The 21,880-nt window shown below is 38.0% G+C and overlaps 1 protein-coding gene across 4 annotated transcripts in view; it reads right to left on the bottom strand.

Annotated features, from left to right (window-relative positions):
* The window catches only part of KDM6A (lysine demethylase 6A), a 200,565-nt gene that overhangs the window by 95,792 nt on the left and 82,893 nt on the right, over positions 1–21,880 (bottom strand). For all 4 annotated transcript variants that reach the window (XM_080794729.1, XM_080794730.1, XM_080794731.1 and 1 more), the window contains exon 5: positions 6,952–7,010. In XM_080794729.1, coding sequence (XP_080650855.1) covers positions 6,952–7,010 — 59 coding nt within the window. The remainder of the gene's footprint in view (positions 1–6,951; positions 7,011–21,880) is intronic.

Raw genomic sequence — 21,880 nt, 5'->3', positions numbered from 1 at the left:
CCTAAATGATGGTTATGAATGCTAATTTTATATATAATGTGTTAAGATGTATACTTCTGTTTATACATTTTTAAGTATGTTATATTTTATAATAATAAAAATTGAGGGTAATGCTTCATAAAATCCTAATGAACCTTAATTTATGAGATGGGTCAGATAACTTTCTTGTGGAATGGTCAGAACTAAGCAATGTCCACATGTGCCAATAAAAAACCCAGGCAGGCTTGAATCAAAGATATGAAAGAAAAAGAAGGGAAGTGAAAGACAGCAAAGAAAAGAAATAAAGGAGAAAAAAAGAAGTTAAGAAAGAAAAACTGTCCAAGCAAGGGCATGTGAGAAAAGCAGTTAAGGACAACACAGAGCATCAGTAGCAAGCCCTCAGGAGAAATTATTTCCTACTCGTCTTACTTTCTATTTCTGGCCTTTCCTCTGAATCCCTAAATTTGTAGAGGTGTTTTACTCTATAGGTGCCTTTGGTGCAGACATCTTATGCACTTAGTTCACAATGTCACATAAGTGCAAAGAAACATTAGTTTACTTTAACAAGTTTTCTATGCATGTTAACGCACCAAAAATTAAAAAAAAAAAAATTTAACCTATAAGCAAAAACACATGTTCCAACATACAGTTCAGGCTACCCTTTGCTTATCCTTTAAGGACTATTAAAAGTGCCCATGAGGGGCGCCTCGGTGGCATAGCTGGCTAAGCGTCCGACTCTTGAGTTTGGCTCAGTCTGTGATCTCAGAATTGTGGGACTGAGCCCTGCATCAGGCTCTGCACTCAGCTTGGGAGTCTGCTTAAGCCTCTCCCTTCTCAGGATGCCTGGGTGGCTCAGCTGGTTAAGTGTCTGCCTTCAGCTGGGGTCATGATCCCAGGGTCCTGGAATTGAGTCCCACATTGTGCTCCCTGCACAGCAGGGAGCCTGCTTCTCGCTCTGCCTGCTACCCCCTCTGCTTGTACTCTCTCTCTGACAAATAAATAAAAATTTTTAACAACAACAACAACAACAAAAAGACTCTTCTCTCTCTCCCTCCTCCCCCCCACCATGGCTCACTAGCACTCTCTCTCAAATAAATAAATAAATAAATCTTTTTCTTTTTTTTTTTTAAGTGCCCATGAGATGGTATGACCAATACATACTGAATGATCAAGTTCTTCCTGTTGTTTCAAAACTTTCCTCAAATTCAATACCTTGCATTACTAGATTACTGAAATGGATAGGCTCTTTAAGGACACCCTTGCTCTGCTCTCGCTTATCCATGTTTCCTCAAACATGAGACTCCTGTAATTGCCTACTAACCATGATACTCTCTAAGTCAAATCTCCATGTAGCATTTAAGGTCTGTGAGCAGTACCTCGTACCTATTCAATTCTATTCTCAGTTATGATCCAACACTGTTCTTCCTCAGCTGTGACCTGGCTTATTTCAGGAATATCTTTACACAAATACTGGCCCTCTTGACTTCACATCTTCTCCTCAGGATGGTCTCCTGATCTGAAATATTTTCATTCTTCTATTTCAACCTACATCCACTATTACCTAAAAGACTGACCACCCAAACTCAACATCAACTATGTTTCACTTAGTATTAACCAGTAGTTAGGTCCACTGTATAATCAAATCACTTTATTCTCTATACAGTGGTATACTATCACCAGTTTTTCCAAGTGGCCTATTCCTTGAGGTCCACACTTCTGTTTATCTTTAGTTGTCTAATAAAGAAAACAGTTAAAGATGTTTACTAATGCCATCACTTTGATAGTTGGTTAACTGGGCTTCTCCTGGGGGCAGGAGACAGCAATGCTCCACAGTCTATTTACTGGCCTCTTGGCATCTAACAAAATGTATCTAGGTTCATTTTCATTTCCTTTTCTAAGCTTTTCACCTATCTTTCCTGTGTGCTTCCTCAGTTTTTCCCCACCTTAGGGGAAAAAAGGAAAAAGGGGTGTGTGTGTGTGTGTGTGTGTGTGTGTGTGTGAGAGAGAGAGAGAGAGAGAGAGACAGAGACAGAGACAGAGACAAGTATGTGGAGAAAACAGTTATCCTTCAGACTACATTCTAATTTTGGTCATTTTACCACATTCTTACCTCACCAAACTGCATGTAGCCAAAGCATGATCTCTGCACCACAAACTAGACTGAAAACACCAAGACATATAAATTCTGCTGACCTCAGTATTCTGATGACAGAATTTTAGAACATAAAAAATGGCTACCCAAAACTATAAAATATTTTCACGATACTATGTCTGGAAAGGTTTATACTTTTCAAATATTAAAGCATATTCCCTAGCAATAATTTTGGTGATATAAACACTACATTTTTAGATTGAGAATAAATGCCAATGATAATTATGCATAGCAATATGCACTTTTTGTTTCCAAAAGTCATTAAAAAGGAAAATGCTTCCTCAGGACTTTTCCAAACTATAGTAAAAATAACGATATTAACTAAACATCCCTAGAACAGTTTCAGTACATTTGGAAAGAGACATAATAAAACTTTTAACTTTTCTAAGGCTAATAAAGCTGAGTGTGGAAATTTCCCTCAGGGATATCTGAAGGGATAAATGGTCTAATACCACAAAATGCTGTACTAATAAAAGGGAGAATATTCTAACTCTAAATCAGTAATAACATTATACACCCAACAGATAAATACTTCCACACATAGATATTATAAAATGTAGAGGTTCCTTTTAAATGAGACAAATCAAAGATCTGATGAAGTAATCAGAGAGACAGACAAGGCAGGATTTTTAAAGGTGGGGATGGTTAAGAGAAGCCAGACCAAACATAGTAAATGGCACAAAGTTACATAGGTTAAAAAAATGCTCAATTCGTTTCCAGGGTAATGTTAATACAGTGTGACTGACACAAAGAATATATTTAGGGGAACAGTAAGCTAGAAGGATTATTTGAGGCTGAACCAGAGAGGATCTTAAATGTGAGGCTAAATTAGAAATATCACACAAAAGTTCTTCACCTTGTCATTTGCTAATATGTTACCTCATGGCTTTTTTTTTTTTTGCTCTTTAGCCAGTCTTCTTTTCATTACCTCAGATAGTGGGAGACCTTTTTTCCTTCTCCTCTTACAAAGATTTGTGTTTTTATCCATAATTTCCCTGAAGCTTAATTAGTCCAAGCCCTTCCAAATTCTCTCTGGCAATCTATGTGTCACTGGTAAGCATAACTACCAGAAATGCCTTAGTTAAATGCTAGTTTTGTCAAAACAGAAGTGTACATAATAAACACCACATGTTAACATGAACTGTTTCATTTTAGTGGAACTATATACTTAAGCTTTTCATCTAAGAACATTACTTTGTATTATGATAGCTCAAAAATATTTATTAAATATTAAGTTTCTGCCAGACTCCATGCTAGACAAGCCTCAGGATCAATGGTAGTATCCCAAAGACATTAGGTTTATTTGCACCCAAAGTAGTCACCACAATGGAGAATAGATATTCCTCCACTTTTAAGAACAGTTGTGACTGGTACAGTGCTTAAGGAATTAATCCTAAAAAAACTTCACTTGTGATGTGTTAATACTTCTATGTTTCTAATCTCACCTCCATTTCACTTCCCTAACCCTTTTTAATATCAACAATAATCACTATATTTCCTTAACAGGCCTCTCAGTTATATTTGGGAGCTTAATTTCCAAAATCCTATGCCTTTAGCACAGAATTATGTATCTCTTAGATTGGCACTGTAGGACCCTTCTGATATTGATCAATGGGAATACAAAAGGTTGCAGGTCAGAAAGAGGCTCGATAAGAATTTTCAGATGGATATATTTAGAAGTATGGCTATAAGCTGTAATAATTTATTACTGTATGTATTTCAATTCCTCTCACCCAAGGACATGAGTTTCTCACTATAAGGCAAGAAGAAACTCAGTTCAAGGTACCCCAAGCAATGTGCCCCTTCAAGAGCAAGAACAAGTGAAGGCATGGGTGTGCATTCATGCACCTGTAAAGGAATGGCTTTATAAAGCCATTTATACTTTGTGCTTCTCTGTCTTTCCCCTTCTGAACATCTTTCTTAACTCTGCTCCCACAACAAAGAGTAGGATCAATAGTAAAACTGAATAAGCATCCTCAGTCCAATGAGGATGTTGTAGGTGCTCTACTACTTTCTGACATGGGCTCCTCTAAGAAGAGAATACAACTGAAAAGTGGGAAAACTAACCAGTAACCACTGTTCTAGAAGCTAACCAATAAAATCAACTCCAATAGAAACAATGGGCAGAATATGGCAAGAAACAAGGCAAATAAGTTAACAGATAAAACTATACTTAATAAAACTGTTCTCAATAATATTAAATCACTATCACCAACCCCAACACACGTTGATCGTACACATTACCACCAAATACTTATTAACCTAGCAAATGCCAACAGACACCATTACTAAGTATTGAAGTTTACTGAAACTACAAATATACTAAAGATAAAACATTCTGAGACATCCTAGGCAGATCCTTACAGCTAACAAAACAAAAAAGGGCATAACACACTCTCCTCTAGAAACATTTTTTCAACATATCCCAAAATTTCATGTAAATAATTTCAGGGAAAAGAAAAATGCTTGATCCCAGCAATTAACAGCTACTGACAAACAAAACAAAATAAAACACAAACACAGGAAGTTCCTAACACTTAAGGCTGTATTCGGAAACTCATGAAGCAAGAACTACTCCATGCTTTCTAATTCTCCACCTGTTCAAGAAATAGCAAAGTAAGTTAAAGGATGGGGCAGAAAAAACATCTGACCAGCAAGAGAGAAAGCACAAAGCTAGGATGGATTCAGACAGGGTGTGAAATATGTCATTTTAGGAAGCAGCTAGAGGTGAAACTTAAGACATGAGAAAATGGTGGTGACCAGGACAGGATCGACAGACCAGAGGGCACTTGTTAATTCAGACATTGCACTGTCCTTATATCATGCAGTTTCATTTCTTAGGTCATATGAAGGATACAAAATCATATACAGATAAGGGGTCATATGATATAATGCTCCACAGCTACAAGTCTCCTAAGTTGACATGGTCACGTACTTAGGAAAGTAATCCACTTTTGAACTGCTGATGGTTTCACTTCATTACTGATTTTATGTCTACATCTTCAATCTACAGGAAGTTCATATGTTATCACAGGTAGATGAAAAACGGCTGGTGTGTGGTATACATGTCCATTCCTAAACTGTAGAGTACCTTGCCCCAGGTTTCACCTAAATTACTTCTGGCTAGCCACAAAGAATGTACCAATGTGCCCAGGAAAACAAATGCGAAGACTGATTAAAAAAATAACTGTCAATCTTCAAACCTGGGGTCAGAGTACAACAACAACAACAAAAAAACATTAAATTGGGGAATCTGAAGTATAACCTCACTTCTGCCACTAAACAGTTATGTAATATTCAGTTATATACACACCTTGCTTTCATCATCTACAAAATTAAGGGAATAAAACTAGAACACTTCTGGTTGTAAGTTGTGTATTCTATGAATAGGATCTTCAAGAAACTAAGACTATTTTAAAACATTTGTAATGTATCCTTGGTTTTAAATATGAAGCACTGGACATGAGGTTAGGAGGCTTAAGTTTAGGATTGCCCTACAGTAAAGGATAATCAAGAGAAAGAAATTATAAAACTTCTTTTATAAAGACCAATTAAAGTTTTGTAAAGTTTACAAACAAAATGAGTGATCTGAATGATTACAATACTCTATATATACACACACAGGTATTCTCTAACAATGCAGTGCTTCCACAGATGATCAAAACCCAACAGAATGAAAAGCAAAGAGGGAAGAAAAAGCATATAGAAAAAGTCATCCATGTCTACAGTTTCATCTTTAGGGAAACCATACTGAATCACTGCCAATACATAATTAAAAGCTCTGCAATAAATACCCAGGGTGCCCAACAGGTACATGTATGACAGGGTTATAACCTTTGGTCAAAACCTTGCTTTGGACTCTCACAGCATTCACTCAGGTTAAAATTAAGGAGAACAGAAGGGACTCTGACAAAATTAGATATGCTTTAAAAAAAAAAGTCTGGATAGGGCTTTATGGTTTACAAAATATATATTATTTCATCTCATCATCAAAACTCTGTGAAGTAGAAAAGGCAAGTGACTACACTGAGCTTAAAAAAAAATTCTCACACACACACACACACACAGAAACAGACCTAGGGAGTCTATTTAACTTAAGATCAAATTAAGTGACAGCGCTGAGACCAGAATACCTATCTTCCAACTCAAATTCTATGTTATTTCCATTGGAGAACACTATTATCTTATCTCCTAAACAAGAAAAACAACAAAGGGGCAAAGGCCATTAACAACAGGGCCCTACATTTTACAGTTCATAAATTCTTATATATTCCTATCATAATCTCTGACTCTGAAGGTAGTACCACTACTCCTATTTTATAAATGAGAGAATTGAGAGCTTGTAATTTGGTGCCTAGTTACTGGAAACTGGAAAATACTAGTATGCACGTGCATATATACGGGGGTGGGGGGACGACAGCCAATCCTGTCTAAAAGTCTGAAAAAGGTAAACATACTGGTCATCAAAGATAATTTACCTACAGACCTTGAGATGTGAGAGCATAGTCATTCTCCAGTTCAAATAATCTGGGGACCACTGGACCATAATGAATGACTGAGAAATTCCAAAAGCCTTCCAATCTAAGCCTTCTTCAATCAGAATCTCATACGATATTCTTTTAGGAACACATACAACTCTAACAATCTAAAGTGGGTCAACATCTCTGAAGGAACAATCTAATCAATTCAAGAGAGTACTGAAAACCACAGGCTTAGTGACATTAAAATATTTTGTATTTATTATACATACACATACAATATCAAACAAAACAAGCCACTTACTAGAAATAACTGGAGTTACCAGTTTTGTGTCAACTTACCACTGAAATGCATTGTAATGGAAGTAGACCAAACCAAGACCATATAAAAAGGCAGCATTCTGTAAATAAAAAGAAAAAGAAACTTTTAAGAAAACCATGAGTCTAATGCATATGATGTTATTATAAAATAGTGTATCAAAGATATTTTAAGTTATTAAAACTATCCTGCGTTACAATATAATATAATATATTTTTAGAACACCAGAATAACAGTGATGAGTCAGCAGATGGCACACAATCCAACTTGGAAGGATTCTCTGGTTTCTTTTAATGAAACCTGCCCTGAAATACAAAAATCTATCAGCAGAATTCCATGGACACGTCTAAAATAAAAATCTATTACTCAGGAATAAGAAAATGTTTGGATTATGCTATCCTATTCTCTCTTGCTTGCATCTGTATTCTTTCTCTGGTTCTTTGTTTCTTTAACCAGATTTAATTTCATGTTCAGTGCTGCCAGGAAGGTATTTACAATTCAAGGAAATGCACAATATAAACTTAGAACAAATTTTAGTGGTTTAAAAAAAAAAAAAACATGCTAAAATGACACCTAGCCATTTACATTTGGGGCTTTAACATCAGTGATTCCTGGGGCGCCTGGGTGGCTCAGTTGGTTAAGTGCCCAACTCTTGATTTTGGCTCTGGTCACCATCTCAGGGTCCTGAGATCCAGCCCTGCTTGGGCTCTCCGCTCAGCAGGGAGTCTGCTTGAGATTTCTCCTCCCACCCGACCGTGCCTATTCTCTCTCTCTAAAATATAAAACTTTAAAAAAAAAAAAGTAAACTAACATCAGTGATTCCTTTTGTAGTGCAAAACAGAAAGATGCTTATTCAGACTCATTCTGACCTCTGGCCTCCAAATAGGAACTAGCTAGCTATACACCCTTTATTCAAAAAGGGCAAATGTTTGAGTATCTAATACATGTTTTGCCAGTACATAAGCAAATCTGTTTTAGTAAACCTTATCTGTTTAAAAAATAATAATAAAGGTTTCACACTGATCCTTGTGAAGAAATTTCTACAAACCTGTATTCTAAAACCTGAAAATTTTAGACTTTTAATAAAATGCTTCTTGCCACACAGTCTTGAGTTGTATTTCCCCAGAAGTCCACCCTGAGACAGGTTTTAAATATAGTTTATTCAGGAAGTTGCCCTAGGAAATACTAGTAAGGGAGTGGAAAAGTGAGGCAAGGAAGGGAAGGATGACAATAAAGGGTGCAATATGGCTGGTTATCCAGCCAGCACTCAATCCTGCTGGGGATCTCTAGTAGACAGTGTGAAACATTCTTAAAATCGTCATGCCCTAGGTGTGAGGGACTAGAGTACTTACCCCACAATCACTATGGTCGTGTCGCTGGTTAGAGAAAAGGAATCAGTGATGTTTAAAGTGTCAACCAAAGTGTAGTAGACAGCTGGATGACTTTTGGCCTGCAAATGTTTCTTTTTAATACTAAACTTTGTTCAGGGTGCCTGGGTGGCTCAGTGGGTTAAGCCTCTGCCTTCGGCTCAGGTCATGATCTCCGGGTTCTAGGATGGAGCCCCATTTTGGGCTCTCTGCTCAGCAGGGAGCCAGCTTCCCCCTCTCTCTCTGTCTGCCTCTCTGCCTACTTGTGATCTCTCCCTCTGTCAAATAGATAAATATCTATTTGTCAAAATAGATGTCAAATAAATAAATAAAATCTTTTTAAAAAAATACTAAACTTTGTTCTAGGATTATATTGTACACTTCCTCTGAATTCCAAGTACCTTCCTGGAAACACTGAAAAATGTTTTAAGTACATCTTAAAATGTCATAAATATGAAGATTTAATTTTATTAAATCCTCATTACCCCCAGCTTTCCAAATGAGGAAATTGCATGCTACAAGAGTATGCACAGATATGGGGATTCACAAAGGTCTCAGACAACATCTATTTCAAAAGTTATTTTTAAAAAAATTGTTAATTTACTTGGAACTGGCTTTAATCAGGATCATTCACTTACCACCCCACTCCCCACCCCCTGAAATATGCTGAGCATTTACTAGGTGTTCAGGGACACTCAAGGGTTGAACAAGCCAAACTGATGAAAACATACTTCCCCTGCAGCCAAGAAGTATGCAATCTAGTCTGTGCAGGTGATGGGGACTGGGGGGAACAGTGATATTAAGAATGCAGGCATAGTTAATTCAGAGTCATCAAGCGTTCTACCCAGAAAGTCTAGATTTGAAAGACAACTGTTTTCATGGCTGAGTAACAGATTAACATCTTTCACCTATTTAGCTAATTACTCACAGAAGGTGGTGTAGGGTATGGTGGAATTTACTGAGGAGAATTTCTGCTTTCAGGAAATACCTGGCCTCTCCCAACCTCCTTACTTTGCTCCTAGCTTATCCTTCCACTCTAGGAAATCTTACCCTATCCCTGCCACCTCATAAATTCTATCAATTATTTAAGATCCACTTTAAACGACATCTTCCCCCATGAAGCTCTGCTGCTTCTCCCACCTCAACCCAGAAGTAATTTTTCCAACCTCTAAATTCGGCCTCAGCACAATGTCTCTATCCTACTACATTATTAATAGTAAGAACTTAATTTAATGCAAAATGCTAATATCATCATTTCTTTTTGAAGGTTCTAACACCCTGTGAGTGGTGGAGAGCTTCCTTTATAGAATAAAGAAACAAGTATCAGAAAGATTAAACAACTTGCTCAAAAAGTCAGGTACTAAGTAGTGGACATAGGAATTGAATCTAGGCCTGCCTCCAGAGTTCACTCTTAACTACTGTATTATTGTTATTTGTGTACTGACTAAACCCTATCTCATCAGACAAAAATGCTACAGAGGCAGGAATGCTAATCATGTGCGTATTCCGTTATCACCCAACACAGTGCCTTCTACACAGCAGATGCCCAAAGGTTTAGCAAATTGAATCACCCAGTATTTAAGCTCAGTTATTAAACTCAGCTTGTGAGACGACACAGAATTAGTATGAGTAACGGTTCCTATTAACCAGGAGCTTATATATGTCAGCAAGGAATTAATTTTTCCATAACAATAAACAATGTAATTCAAACTTTTATTGAGCATCTATTATGAGTCACAGCAGTTATCAGCACTGGGAAGAGCTGTGGGCAGACAAAAATCCCTTCCCTCACTGAATTTACAATTTAATGACAAAAGATTATGAAATTAAGTGCATAATAATATATTCCAAGCTACAACCATTTAAGAGTTAATGAAGTATAATAAGGACTAGGACAAGGGGAAATACTTGGGTACTGTTCCCGAGGATAGCTGGGAAAGGAGAAGGAAAAACAAGCCTCCTCAGCCAGGGGTTCTAAATCACCCATCTTTAGAAACTGACCTGGAGGTATGAATGGCTATATGCTCTTACATAAATGAATTCCCTCCCAATGCACAATCTCACCACAAATGCCAAGAGCATCCCCATTGAGAAGCATCTATGCAAGGATGCCCTGAGCAAAGGCACTGTTATGGAAATTAATTTAAATTCGATGTAGTCATTCTTCAACCTATGAGGAGTTAGGAGAGTAACTTTCTGGGAAACGTACTATTTAATAAATATACTCCTGCTTCACTACAAATCTTCAGAAGTTAGAGTATCCATACCAGGAGTCAGCAAGCTACGGCACATGGACAAAATCCAGCCAGGCACCTGTTTTTGTAAATAAGTTTTACTGGAACATAGCTACATCCACCCATTCACTTACTGTCTTTGGCTGCTTCCAGCTCCAAAAGAACTGAATAGTTGCAATAGACAGACTATCAGGCTTAGAAAAAAAACCTAAAATATTTACTCTCTGGCCTTTTACAAAAGAAGTTTGCCAACTTCTGACCTTGACTGGATTACAGTACCTATCACCAACCCAAATTAAGAAATTATAACTTGATGAGATTGCTATCCACTTACACTGAAGGTTCTTATACTGTGCCTAGAATGAAGTTATTATCACGGATGTGGCTCATTAAAGTTAGCAGTTCACCAATACCAGAGTCCACAGTAGTGTTTTCACTGATTCCCAACATAGCTCTTAAAAAACTCCTAGGGGCACTTGGGTGGCTCAGGTCATGATCCCAGGGCCCTGGGACTGAGCCCCTTGTCAGGCTCCCTGCTCAGCGGGGAGAGCCTGCTTCTCCCCCACGACTCCCTTCCCTTTTACCCCACTTATGCTCTCTCACTCCATCTCTGTCTCTCAAATGAAAAAAAAAAAAAAAAAAGAAAAGAAACAAACACACACACACACACAAAATAAAGAAAGTCCTAAGTGCCCTGCTCCTAATTCAGAGCTCCAGGCCTAGTTGTGAGAGAGGAGCACTCTGTAGTCCTCTGGTGTTAGGACACTATAACCTTTATTCTTCCTAGCTGTTCCTTAGCTTCTTTTCAGCTTCCTAGACTACTTCCAAATTGAAGGGAAGGGCACTGAGGGTTCTATTTCCATTTTCATGAACATACTTAATGTAAAAGTGGATTGGAAAGCAAGAGTAATAAAGTTGGCAATGTGACACAGTTCTAGCCAGTGAGACAAGCAGATTCTACCATGGGGTTTCAAGGAAAGCTAGTGCTTTCTGTGCATAAATGTTTCCTTTCCTCCTCTTCTTCCTTCTGTTAGTATGTCGTGGTCCCCAGAGTAACGAAGGTGTTAACAGCCCACCAAAGTGGAATGAAAATTATTTGCCCTGAAAACATCTGAACAATCAGCAGCCACAAAAATAAACATCTGGGGGTGCCTGGGTGGCTCAATGGGTTAAAGCCTCTGCCTTCGGCTCGGGTCATGATCCCAGGGTCCTGGAATCGAGCCCCATGTCGGGCTCTCTGCTCGGCGGGGAGCCTGCTTCCTCCTTTCTCTCTGCCTGTCTCTCTGCCTACTTATGATCTCTATCTGTCAAATGAATAGATAAAATCTTTAAAAAAAAAAAAAAAATAAACATCTGAACTAAATGGAGCATCCTGAAATAAGTTGCTAATGACTCCCCTCCAAGGGAGTTTACTGATAGGGAAAACACTGACCCTCAGCAGAGGAAGTGTGAATTCAGATACCCATCAGCATCACAAAGTCCAACACAACGTTCCCTACCTTCCCAATAAAACCCTAACCCCGCCTCCTAGGCATTTTAAGTTCAAAAGAACATTCCATACTTTCCCAATGAAGCTCTAAAACTCCTTCCTGTTTTGTTAGGTTTATATATAAACTTTTATCTCTGGCTACTGAGGGAATTACTCCTTACTAAGCAACTCTAGCATGCACCTATAAACAAAACAAAAAACAAAATGTCTTTTCTTCTGTTAATCTATTGTCAGATAATTTGCAGACCACCCCTGCACCCAACCCAAGTAAAGTATTTCCTCCCAACAGTGACAAGCAGCAACTCTTATGTAAAAATCAGACCAGGCAGGTACTGGAGTGGCAGACACAGACATACCATAAGATTTAATTTATTTATTTTGAGAGAGCATGCATGCCCATAAGTGGGGGTGGGGGGGCGTGGACAGAAGGGGATGAAGAGGGAGAAAATCTTGAGCAGACTCCACGCTGAGCTTAAGGCTCACTCGGGGCTCAACCCCTTGACCCTGAGATCATGAACTGAGCCAAAATCAAGAGTCGGAGGCTAAACCAACTGAGCCACCCAGATGCCCCCTCATATCATGACTTTAAAGGGAAACATGCTTAGCGGCACCTGGTGGCTCAGTAGGTTGAGCATGGGACTCTTGGTTTCAGCTCAGGTCATGATCTCAGTCAGGGTCAAGGGGTTGAGGGATTGAGCCCTTCCTGAGCTCCAAGCTCAGCGCAGAGCCTACTCAAGATCCTCCGTCTCCCTCTCCTTCTGTCCCTCCCCTCGCTCCGGCGTGCACACATGCGCTAAGAAATAAAATCTTAAAAAAAAAGAAGAAGAAGAAGAAGAAGGAAAGCACACTTTAAAGACAAAAGAGTGCCAGTAAATTTAAGATCAGAACACCCTCCCACCACCACCACCACCACCACCACCACCACCCTTGAGGCCACAGACACTTTCTATTTATTTACCATGGTTTGGGTTTTTTGAGGAAAGATTAGACCTAGCATCCTACAAGTGTGCAGCAATAAGCAGCAACAGTAAAAAGGCAGCTGTTTCCCGGACAAAGGGAGGCTGGAATTAACAAGAGGCTATTAGTAAGTTAATATTCAAGCTTCTAAAATCTTTTTAAGACAAGACCAAAGCTAAAGCTAGTCATTTCAGGCAACTAAATGGTTCTAAATGATGAGATTACCAAGATATTGTTAAATATGAAATTTCTGGATAGAATAGCAATTTGATTGTATTTTTATACAGGAATATCATTAAGAAAGAAAATCAAGCCAATCTATTAGAAAAATATCAAATTTCTTAATTTTATTCTTCTCGGATACTAATCACACATAGCTAGTGATACACAATGGGAACAAAAAATCTGCTATTTATCCTATCTGGGGACCAAAGAGGAGATGGGGAGGCTGAAGGCATTGTAAAGCTCAGGAACAAATTTCCAAATGCCTCCAGTTACCTCTACCTGTTAGATATATTACAAATACCTGAAATTCCATAAATCTTAGACTGAAAAGGAGGAGTCTGATGTTCTAATGGTACTAAAGATCTTAGATAGTGGTAACAATCTCACCAATTAAACACAACAAAAGTAGTCCTGTTTTTGTTTTCATCTCCTTCTCACGCTAAACCACATTAATTCTATTCATAAAATTCATTTTAGGGGCACCTGGGTGGCTCAGTAAGTTAAGCCTCTGCCTTCAGCTCAGGTCATGATCTTGGGGTCCTGGAATCAAGCCCCACATCGGGCTCTCTGCTCAGCAGGGAGCCTGCTTCCCCCTCTTCTCTCTGCCTACTTGTGATCTCTCTGCCAAATAAATAAAATCTTTAAAAAAAAATTCATTTTATAACCTAAAAGCCTTTGAATCAATCTCCTTTCTATTCTTAACAGTCTTCCTCTACGTAAGGACCTCAACTTTGTCTACCTGGCCTCTTTCAAGTCTCCTAACTCTTCTTCCAAATTCTAAACTCCCCCACCATTTCCCTCCTTTCAATTACGTTCCACACCACTGCCAGTGAGCTTTCGAAACTCTTACATGACACTCTTCTATTTAAAACTCCTCCAAAAAGTCGCTACAGGGCACCTGGGTGGCTCAGTGGGTTAAAGCCTCTGCCTTCGGCTCAGGTCATGATTCCAGTTTCCTGGGATGGAGCCCCGCATCAGGCTCTCTGCTCAGCAGGGAGCCTGCTTCCTCCTCTCTCTCTGCCTGCCTCTCTGCCTACTTGTGATCTCTGTCAAATAAATTAAAAAAAAAAAAAAAAAAGTCGCTACAACCTAGTGTGACTCAAAGGGGTTTCATTTTATGACCCTTGCTCAATTTTCCCAATCTCATAGTCACCACTTCAATCAGGACAAGTAACACATACATCTATGAATAAAAAAATATGCTCTTATGCGTTTCTGTGATTTTAAACATGTTTGCTTCCTCTGCCAAAAAAAAAAAAAAAAAAGAAAAGAAAAGAAAAAAAAAGCAAATGCCATCTTTCCTTCAACTCACTTCTCAATCTGGCAAATTCCTATTCATCCTTTAACACATCATTCACCTCCTCTTTCTAGTAGTAATACCTGATGCATTCCCAAGCCCAAAGAGAGTCAGGTTTTTTGATACTTATTTCCAAATGAATATCCATGTCTATTACAGATATGCTCTTATCTCCTCCACTAGAATATGAGTCTAATTAGTAGAGATAGAACCCAATTAATCTTTTGATCCCCATGGCAAAGTAACTGCATATGTAACTTACTTAGGAAAGTTTTGCTGCTGAATAAATCAATCTCTAACAGCCTTCAATAACCTGTTACACACTTTTTCATCAAAGAATTCAATACTTTGTTAAATTCAATTTATACTGAATCACTTCCTTAATTTGGACACTTAAAAGGGTTTTCCCAATTATAATAATATAGCAAAGGAGATTGCTAAAGCTCATTATATCCATCACGTCCAAAATTATGGCATTAGAGGAGAAGTTTACTCCCAAATCCTATGCATAACACTGCATAGTGATCAAGAAATCAGACTACAAGGGCCATCAGACTTGGGTCTGAACTCCAATGTTGTTATTTATTACCTACTAAGACTCATGAAACAAGTTAATTAACTGAGTCACAGTTTCAGTGTTGCTTTAAGGAATTAAGTAAGATCGTACATATAAAATACTACCTGGCACATTAGATTTTTAGAAAAAAGATATAATGTATCTAACACCTCCAAAATGTATCTGGCACGTGATAAGTAGTCAATGGCTAAAGCATGATACATAAAATTCCTGATTAAGTCTCACACGCTGTTAAATAAAAAACAAAACTGCACATTAAAAATAAGAGGACTTAGAAATGAAATAGAGTTATGGACAAGACTACTCAAAAATCTATGCATCATATGGGAAACTTGGTGGCACAGTCGGTTAAGCGCTCAGCTCTTGGTTTTGGCTCTGGTCGTAATCTCAGGTCCTGGGGTGGAGCTCCAAATCGGGCTCCACACCCAGCATGGAGTCTGCTTGGGATTCTCTCTCCCCTCTCCCTCTGTCTCTTACCCTGCTCGCTCGCTCTCTCTCTCTCTCTCTCTTTTAAAGTAAATAAATAAATCTTAAAAACAAAACAAAACAAAAAACCATCCAACATTATAACCAAAATTCAAAAATAGTAACTGGTATTAGGAGATAGGCTGAACCATTCAAGTGGGAAATTGAGCATGGTCATAGGTTATGAGAGTTGATACTAAAAATGAATAAAACAGAGGTGCCTGGGTGGCTTAGTGAGTTAAGTGCCTGCCTTCGGCTCAGGTTACTATCTCAAGGTCCTGGGGATCAAGCCCTGCTTTGGGCTCCCTGCTCAGCGGGAGTCTGCTTCTCCCTCTACCCCACCTATCCTGTTCACGCTCTCTCTCTCTCTCTCTCTCATAAATAAATAAAATCTTTTTAAAAACGAACAAAAGAATGAAGTTGGAATGCTGGCAACCCTTTAATTAGATCAGAGCTGGCAGGTACTGAAAATAGCTGAGAGCTGTGACTGTAAAAGACTGGGGATGTGCCTTTCTAAGGAAGAGGATGCAGGCATTCATGTTTAATTTTCTTAAAATCCAGACTATAGCACTCCTGCTACTAGTGCAACAGCCATCTGAGAGATTTTCTCTTCCTTAAAGAGGCTGTAATTATATTCCCTTTATCTAGAAAAAAACTTAAGTGAAACAATAACTTTCAGGTCATACAGACATAATTATAATTCCTACTGGCCAATTAACATGAGGTTAATTTGTACTATGAGTACAGTCCGTTTTGTAACAACACGTACCCTCCCTTACTGTTTTCTATCCTCTTATGACCAGACGAAATACATTTCTCAGCCTCCCTTGCAGCTAGGAATGCTCAAATTATTACATTCTCACTAATGAGGTACGTATGAAGGATGTGTATGATCTCACGATCCCCTTAAAGGAAAGGGTTGTTGCCCTCTGCTTCCTCCTCCTCTGAGCAGCTCCTCAGAATGCAGAACCAGCTCCAAGGCATCAGAAAAAGACAACTCAAGAAAGGAAAAATAAAGACCAATTCCAATTATGAACAAAAAAGTAAAGATACTGGGGCACCTGGGTGCCTCAGTCGGTTGAGCTTCCAATTCTTAGTTTTGGCTCAGGTCATGATCTCAGGGCTCAGCAGGGAGTCTGCTTGGGATTCTTTCCCTCTGCCCCTCCCCCTGCTTGTACTTGCTCTCTCCCTTTCTCTAATAAATAATTTTTTTAATGTAAGAATATTACATGTTAGTGACCTCAACCATTTAACAATGATAAAAACTTATTACCAATTTGAACTTACTTTAGAAATAAGAGATTAGTTTAAACAGAAAAACTATTAAAACTATTTCAGTGGATGCAGAATAAACATTTGCACACAAAAGAAAAATGCTGACTTTTCAAATGATATTTTTAACAGTCGGCTTTTGGTAAAGAAGTCTCTTCCTCTTCTCGGGGCGCCTGGGTGGCTCAGTGGGTTAAGCCTCTGCCTTTGGCTCAGGTCATGGTCTCAGGGTCCTGGGATCGAGCCCCGCCATCCGGCTCTCTGCTCAGCAGGGAACCAGCTTCCCCTCTCTCTCTGTCTGCCTCTCTGCCTACTTGTGATCTCTCTGTCAAATAAATGAATAAAAAATCTTTAAAAAAAAAAAAAGATAGAGAGAGAAGAAGAAGAAGAAGAAGAAGAAGAAGAAGAAGTAGTAGTAGTAGTAGTAGTAGTAGTAGTAGAAGTCCCTTCCTCTTCTTGGTTTGTTATTTACCAAATAATAATAATAATAATAACAACAACAACTGTAAGTAATCATACTTAACGGTAAAACATTTATAACATTCCCTTTAAGAAGGCAAACAACAAAGGTACTCTAGCACCCCTTTCAATCAACACTGTGCTGACATCCTAATTACCACGACAGCAGGCAAAAAGATCAAAAAATTATAAATGAAATAAAAAAACATTAATTACAAAGGCAGGATAGTCTACACAGAATCCAAAGTAACACAGACAAATTAGCCAGGTTAGTAAAAGTTAGTGAAATTGCCTGATAAATTTAACAACATATAAAAGCCAACTGCAGTTCTATATATGAACAGAGATCTTAAAAATTAAAAGGACATTTATAATAGCAATAAAGCTATAAAATATAAAATATACCTTATAATATGCACAAGAACATCATGGAAAAATTACATAAAATATTAAGAAAGACAGTAGTCTCTTTACAATGAGAGTTTTGTTTTTTTTTTTTAATGTACAAAGTCAATTTCAATCAATCCCTGGAAGTCACTGTGTTTTATTTAAATTTAGGACTCTGATTTCCAGCACTATAGAAACTGACCAGATACTGAACAAATACTGAGACAAACCTAAGCCTCCAGATCTGTGCTACTTGTTATAAACTCATTTACTATCTATCTGGCCCTTGCCTTTCTTTCCATACTTTTGAGTCCTATACCCCCCAAAATAACCCCAGGCTCTAAAACAGTAGTCCACAAACTACAGCCAAATTTTTTCTTTAAAGCCCAAGAACTTAAAGTAATTTTGACATTTTATAATGGTTACATTGTAACTCATTAGTTAAGTACCTACAAAACAGCTGATGTTGTCTCTTGGCCCACAAAGTCTAAAACATTTGCTATTTCATTCTAAAGTTTTTGGACCTCTGCTCTAGACCAAGAACTTGAGAGTTTCCTAAATACCTACTAATTGCACTTTCATGTGTTGGCTCAGTTCTCTTCTTGGAAAGCCTCTCCAGATCACCTAGCTGGAAAACTGCCATTCATCCTTCCCTCAAATTGCAACTTCTCTGTGGAGCCTTTCTAAACCCTCAAACTTTCCCACACCCTTTATTCAAAGACACACACTTCTGACCCCCACGGCCCTCAACACCTCCAATATATCACTTACCAAAAACATATGCTCATTTGCGTCTCCCCTCACAAGAATATGGGCAACTTGAAAGCAGGATCTTACTATCTCTGTATTGCCAACAAAGCCCTTGTCTATGACGGTAAAAGCCAACTTAATGACTGACATAACTAGTATAAAAGAGAAAGTTACTGAAAAGTCAGAAGATGAGCGCAGATTCCAAGAGTTCCCTAGTCTCTGCATCTTTTAATCAATGGTTCTTTTAGATAAGCATACTACCATAATTCAGAAGCTTTTCGTTCTTTTCTTAAATTCAAGTGGGGGAGGGGGGAAGGAGAAAGAGTAGGTTTTGTGTATTTTAAAAGTTTACAATTATAAATAAAAATGTATCAGAATTATTTAATAAAGTCTACTTAATAGAATTCATCAGGAAGCAACAGAACTTCTTCCCATTTTAACATGCAGCTTACCATCTACTATATACTCAAATACACAGCAGCATTAACAGCATACACACAATTTTTTTATTCCTTTCTACTTCATACTATAAACCATAACAGCAATTTCTAAACTTTCTGACTCATGAAAAGACCTTAGGTTTTACTGCTATTGTTGAAGGGGATCAGGACATAGTACTCCAAAAGTATGACACTTTGGCTAAGAGTTATTTTGAGCTGAAGACATCTGAGTTCCTCGAACCTCTCATATGTTAAAAGCAGAGCCTCCTAAAAGAACCCAAGTGTCATAAACTCCCACCAAGAGAGGAACTCTGACTCTGTCACAAGACTATAGTATCTCCCATCTATTCTCCTAAGGGCTCATTTATTTTCCCAAAAAAGCTGTTTTCCTGTAAGCGCCCTTTCTCCCTCTCATAACCTACTAAGTTGGTATATAGCTCCAAATTCTAGCCACCCTTGGAATTATACATCACTGAATTCTCCCACAGGTATATGCATTGCATGTGTCAACTATTTTTTTCCCTCCTGTTAATCTGCCTGTTTTAGGTAATTCACAGGCCCTGGCCATGAACCTTAGTAGTCAGAAGAAAGCTTTTCTTCCCTACATTGTTTTTTTTTTTTAATCATTATGCCATTTCTTCATGGTAAATAGAGTTGCTGAGTAAGTAAGCTTTTATTATTAGCTAGCATTACAAAGGTATTTATTATAATCAGTAACAGTCAACATGTAATGGCATGGTAGAATAGTCATGAAACAACTGGCAAATTTTCACTCTTTCAAAAATGACTCATTTGTACTGAACTAGGTAAGAAAAAATATGAGCTCTCCAGAAATAAAATTTTTAATTACATAATAAACACTACTGAATTTTGAAATGTTAAACAAAAATTAGTATTTAATCATGGTTTATATATCAATGATACCTAATTGTTCATTCTGAATTCCAAAAGGCTCTAACAAAAACTAAAAGTGATCATGAATCAGCCACCAAAACACTTTAGATAGGAAAACCCTGACTTGAACTGACAGAAAGTCTTTATTTAATTACCCCTTAATATAACCAATCATACTATCACTGCAGAGATGCAAATATGTTGTTACCACAGGAGATCTTATTTAACACAGTAAATGCATTATTATGTTTCTAAAATCCGGAAAAAAAAAAATCCACCCAACTCTACATAATTCTGGATGCAAGAATTTCAGATAAAGAACTGGGGCCTACAGAATGGCAAATCACTTTATTTTAGAAGCTCTAATTATAGACAACAGGTTTGAAGAAAGAAGTGCAACTAAAACTCAAGAGATAATTATCTCAGTCTTTTTTTTTTTTTAAGAATTTATTTGACAGAGAGAGATCACAAGTAGGCAGAGAGGCAGGCAGAGAGAGAGAGGAGGAAGCAGGCTTCCCACGGAGCAGAGAGCCCCATGCGGGACTCGATCCCAGGACCCTGAGATCATGACCTGAGCCAAAGGCAGAGGCTTAACCCACTGAGCCACCCAGGCGCCCTATCTCAGTCATTTTTTAAAAAATCCATCATATATTCATATTCTACAACTTACAATACACTGTGGGTATAAATCACACAAAATTAGACAAAACTATAAATATAAAAAGTTAGACCTAAAAATCATATTCATGAACATGAATTCTGATCACTACCACCCTCACAAATAACACAGTTACAGGGGTGCCTGGGTGGCTCAGTGTAATCCCACATTGGGCTCTCTGCTCAGCAAGGAACCTGCTTCCCCCCACCCACCTGCCTCTCTGCCTACTTGTGATATCTCTCTCTCTCTGTCAAATAAATAAATAAAATCTTTTTTTTTTTTTAAATCCAGGTATAAGTGGACCTGTCCAGTTCCAACCCACGTTGTTCAAGGGTCAACTGTCTCTTTTGGTCTCCCTTTAGTTCTTGACACACATCTCTCTCTCTTTTTTCTTTTTAAAAATTGTATTTATTTATTAGTCAGAGAGAGAGAGCGAGAGAGAGCGCGTGCACACAAGCAGGCAGACTGGCAGACAGAGGCAGAGAGAAGCAGGCTCGCTGCCGAGCAAGGAGCCAGATGTGGGACTCGATCCCAGGACCCTGGGATAGTGACCCGAGCCGAAGGCAGCAGCTTAACCGACTGAGACACCCAGGCGTCCCAAATAAATAAAATCTTTAAAAAAACAACAACAGTATTAACTGTTACATTGTTTACTGATGTTTAGAAAACAGAAATTAAAGGAAGTAGTATTAATGTCTTTAAGTGACAATTCTGGTACAAGTTCTTGAATCCTGAGAGAATCAAAAACGTCTACTTAGCCTGGACCTGAGAACCTAAACCATACCTGAAAGTCTATCTTAACTTGACTTTGCTAGTCCTTGGTTTTCATTAGCATTACTTTACTTTTCCATGTCTCCTGCCCAGGCACATAGTCCATTATTATGATAACAATCCAACTCTTCAATGAAAAGCATCAACAGTAGTTTGAGGCCCAAGATTCTCTGAATCCCTTAACTCAAATTCCTTGCTTGCTATAACCACCATTTCTAGATTGTTACATTTGTAGAGATTCTTACACAATGAAGCTTCCAAACTGAAAGACTTGTCTTAAAAATTTCAATTCTCAATCAATTCTGACTTTATCTTCTTCCCTAGGATACCAACAAAGCTTTGCAGAGGTGGTGTTCTTCTTTAACATAGTAAACAATAAACTCAGCTATGTGTTCTTGGTATTTGGGGAGTCAGCTTTTGACACCTGGGAGGATCTCAAAATGCCTGTTAAGAACTCTGTAAAATTAGAAACTATCAATGATAAATTATTCTGATGGCTAATTAGTATTCCATGTACGGGGGATCCCATAATTATGTTCTTTTATTATTCAAAATATCTATAGTAGGTTTTTAAATAACAAATTTTACATTTAGTTTTCCTTGTATAGGTAAGATTAGAGGGGAGTTCCATGGCTGGCAATGGTAGGCTAATCTGTTTTGGACTTAAATCCCAATTCCTTCTTCTACCCAAGTAATTATAGCTAGAAAGGCTG

This window comes from Martes martes, assembly GCF_963455335.1.
Source record: "Martes martes genome assembly, chromosome: X".
In the NCBI taxonomy this organism is placed as follows: domain Eukaryota; kingdom Metazoa; phylum Chordata; class Mammalia; order Carnivora; family Mustelidae; genus Martes; species Martes martes.
This window is presented reverse-complemented; position numbering and strand designations above follow the sequence as displayed.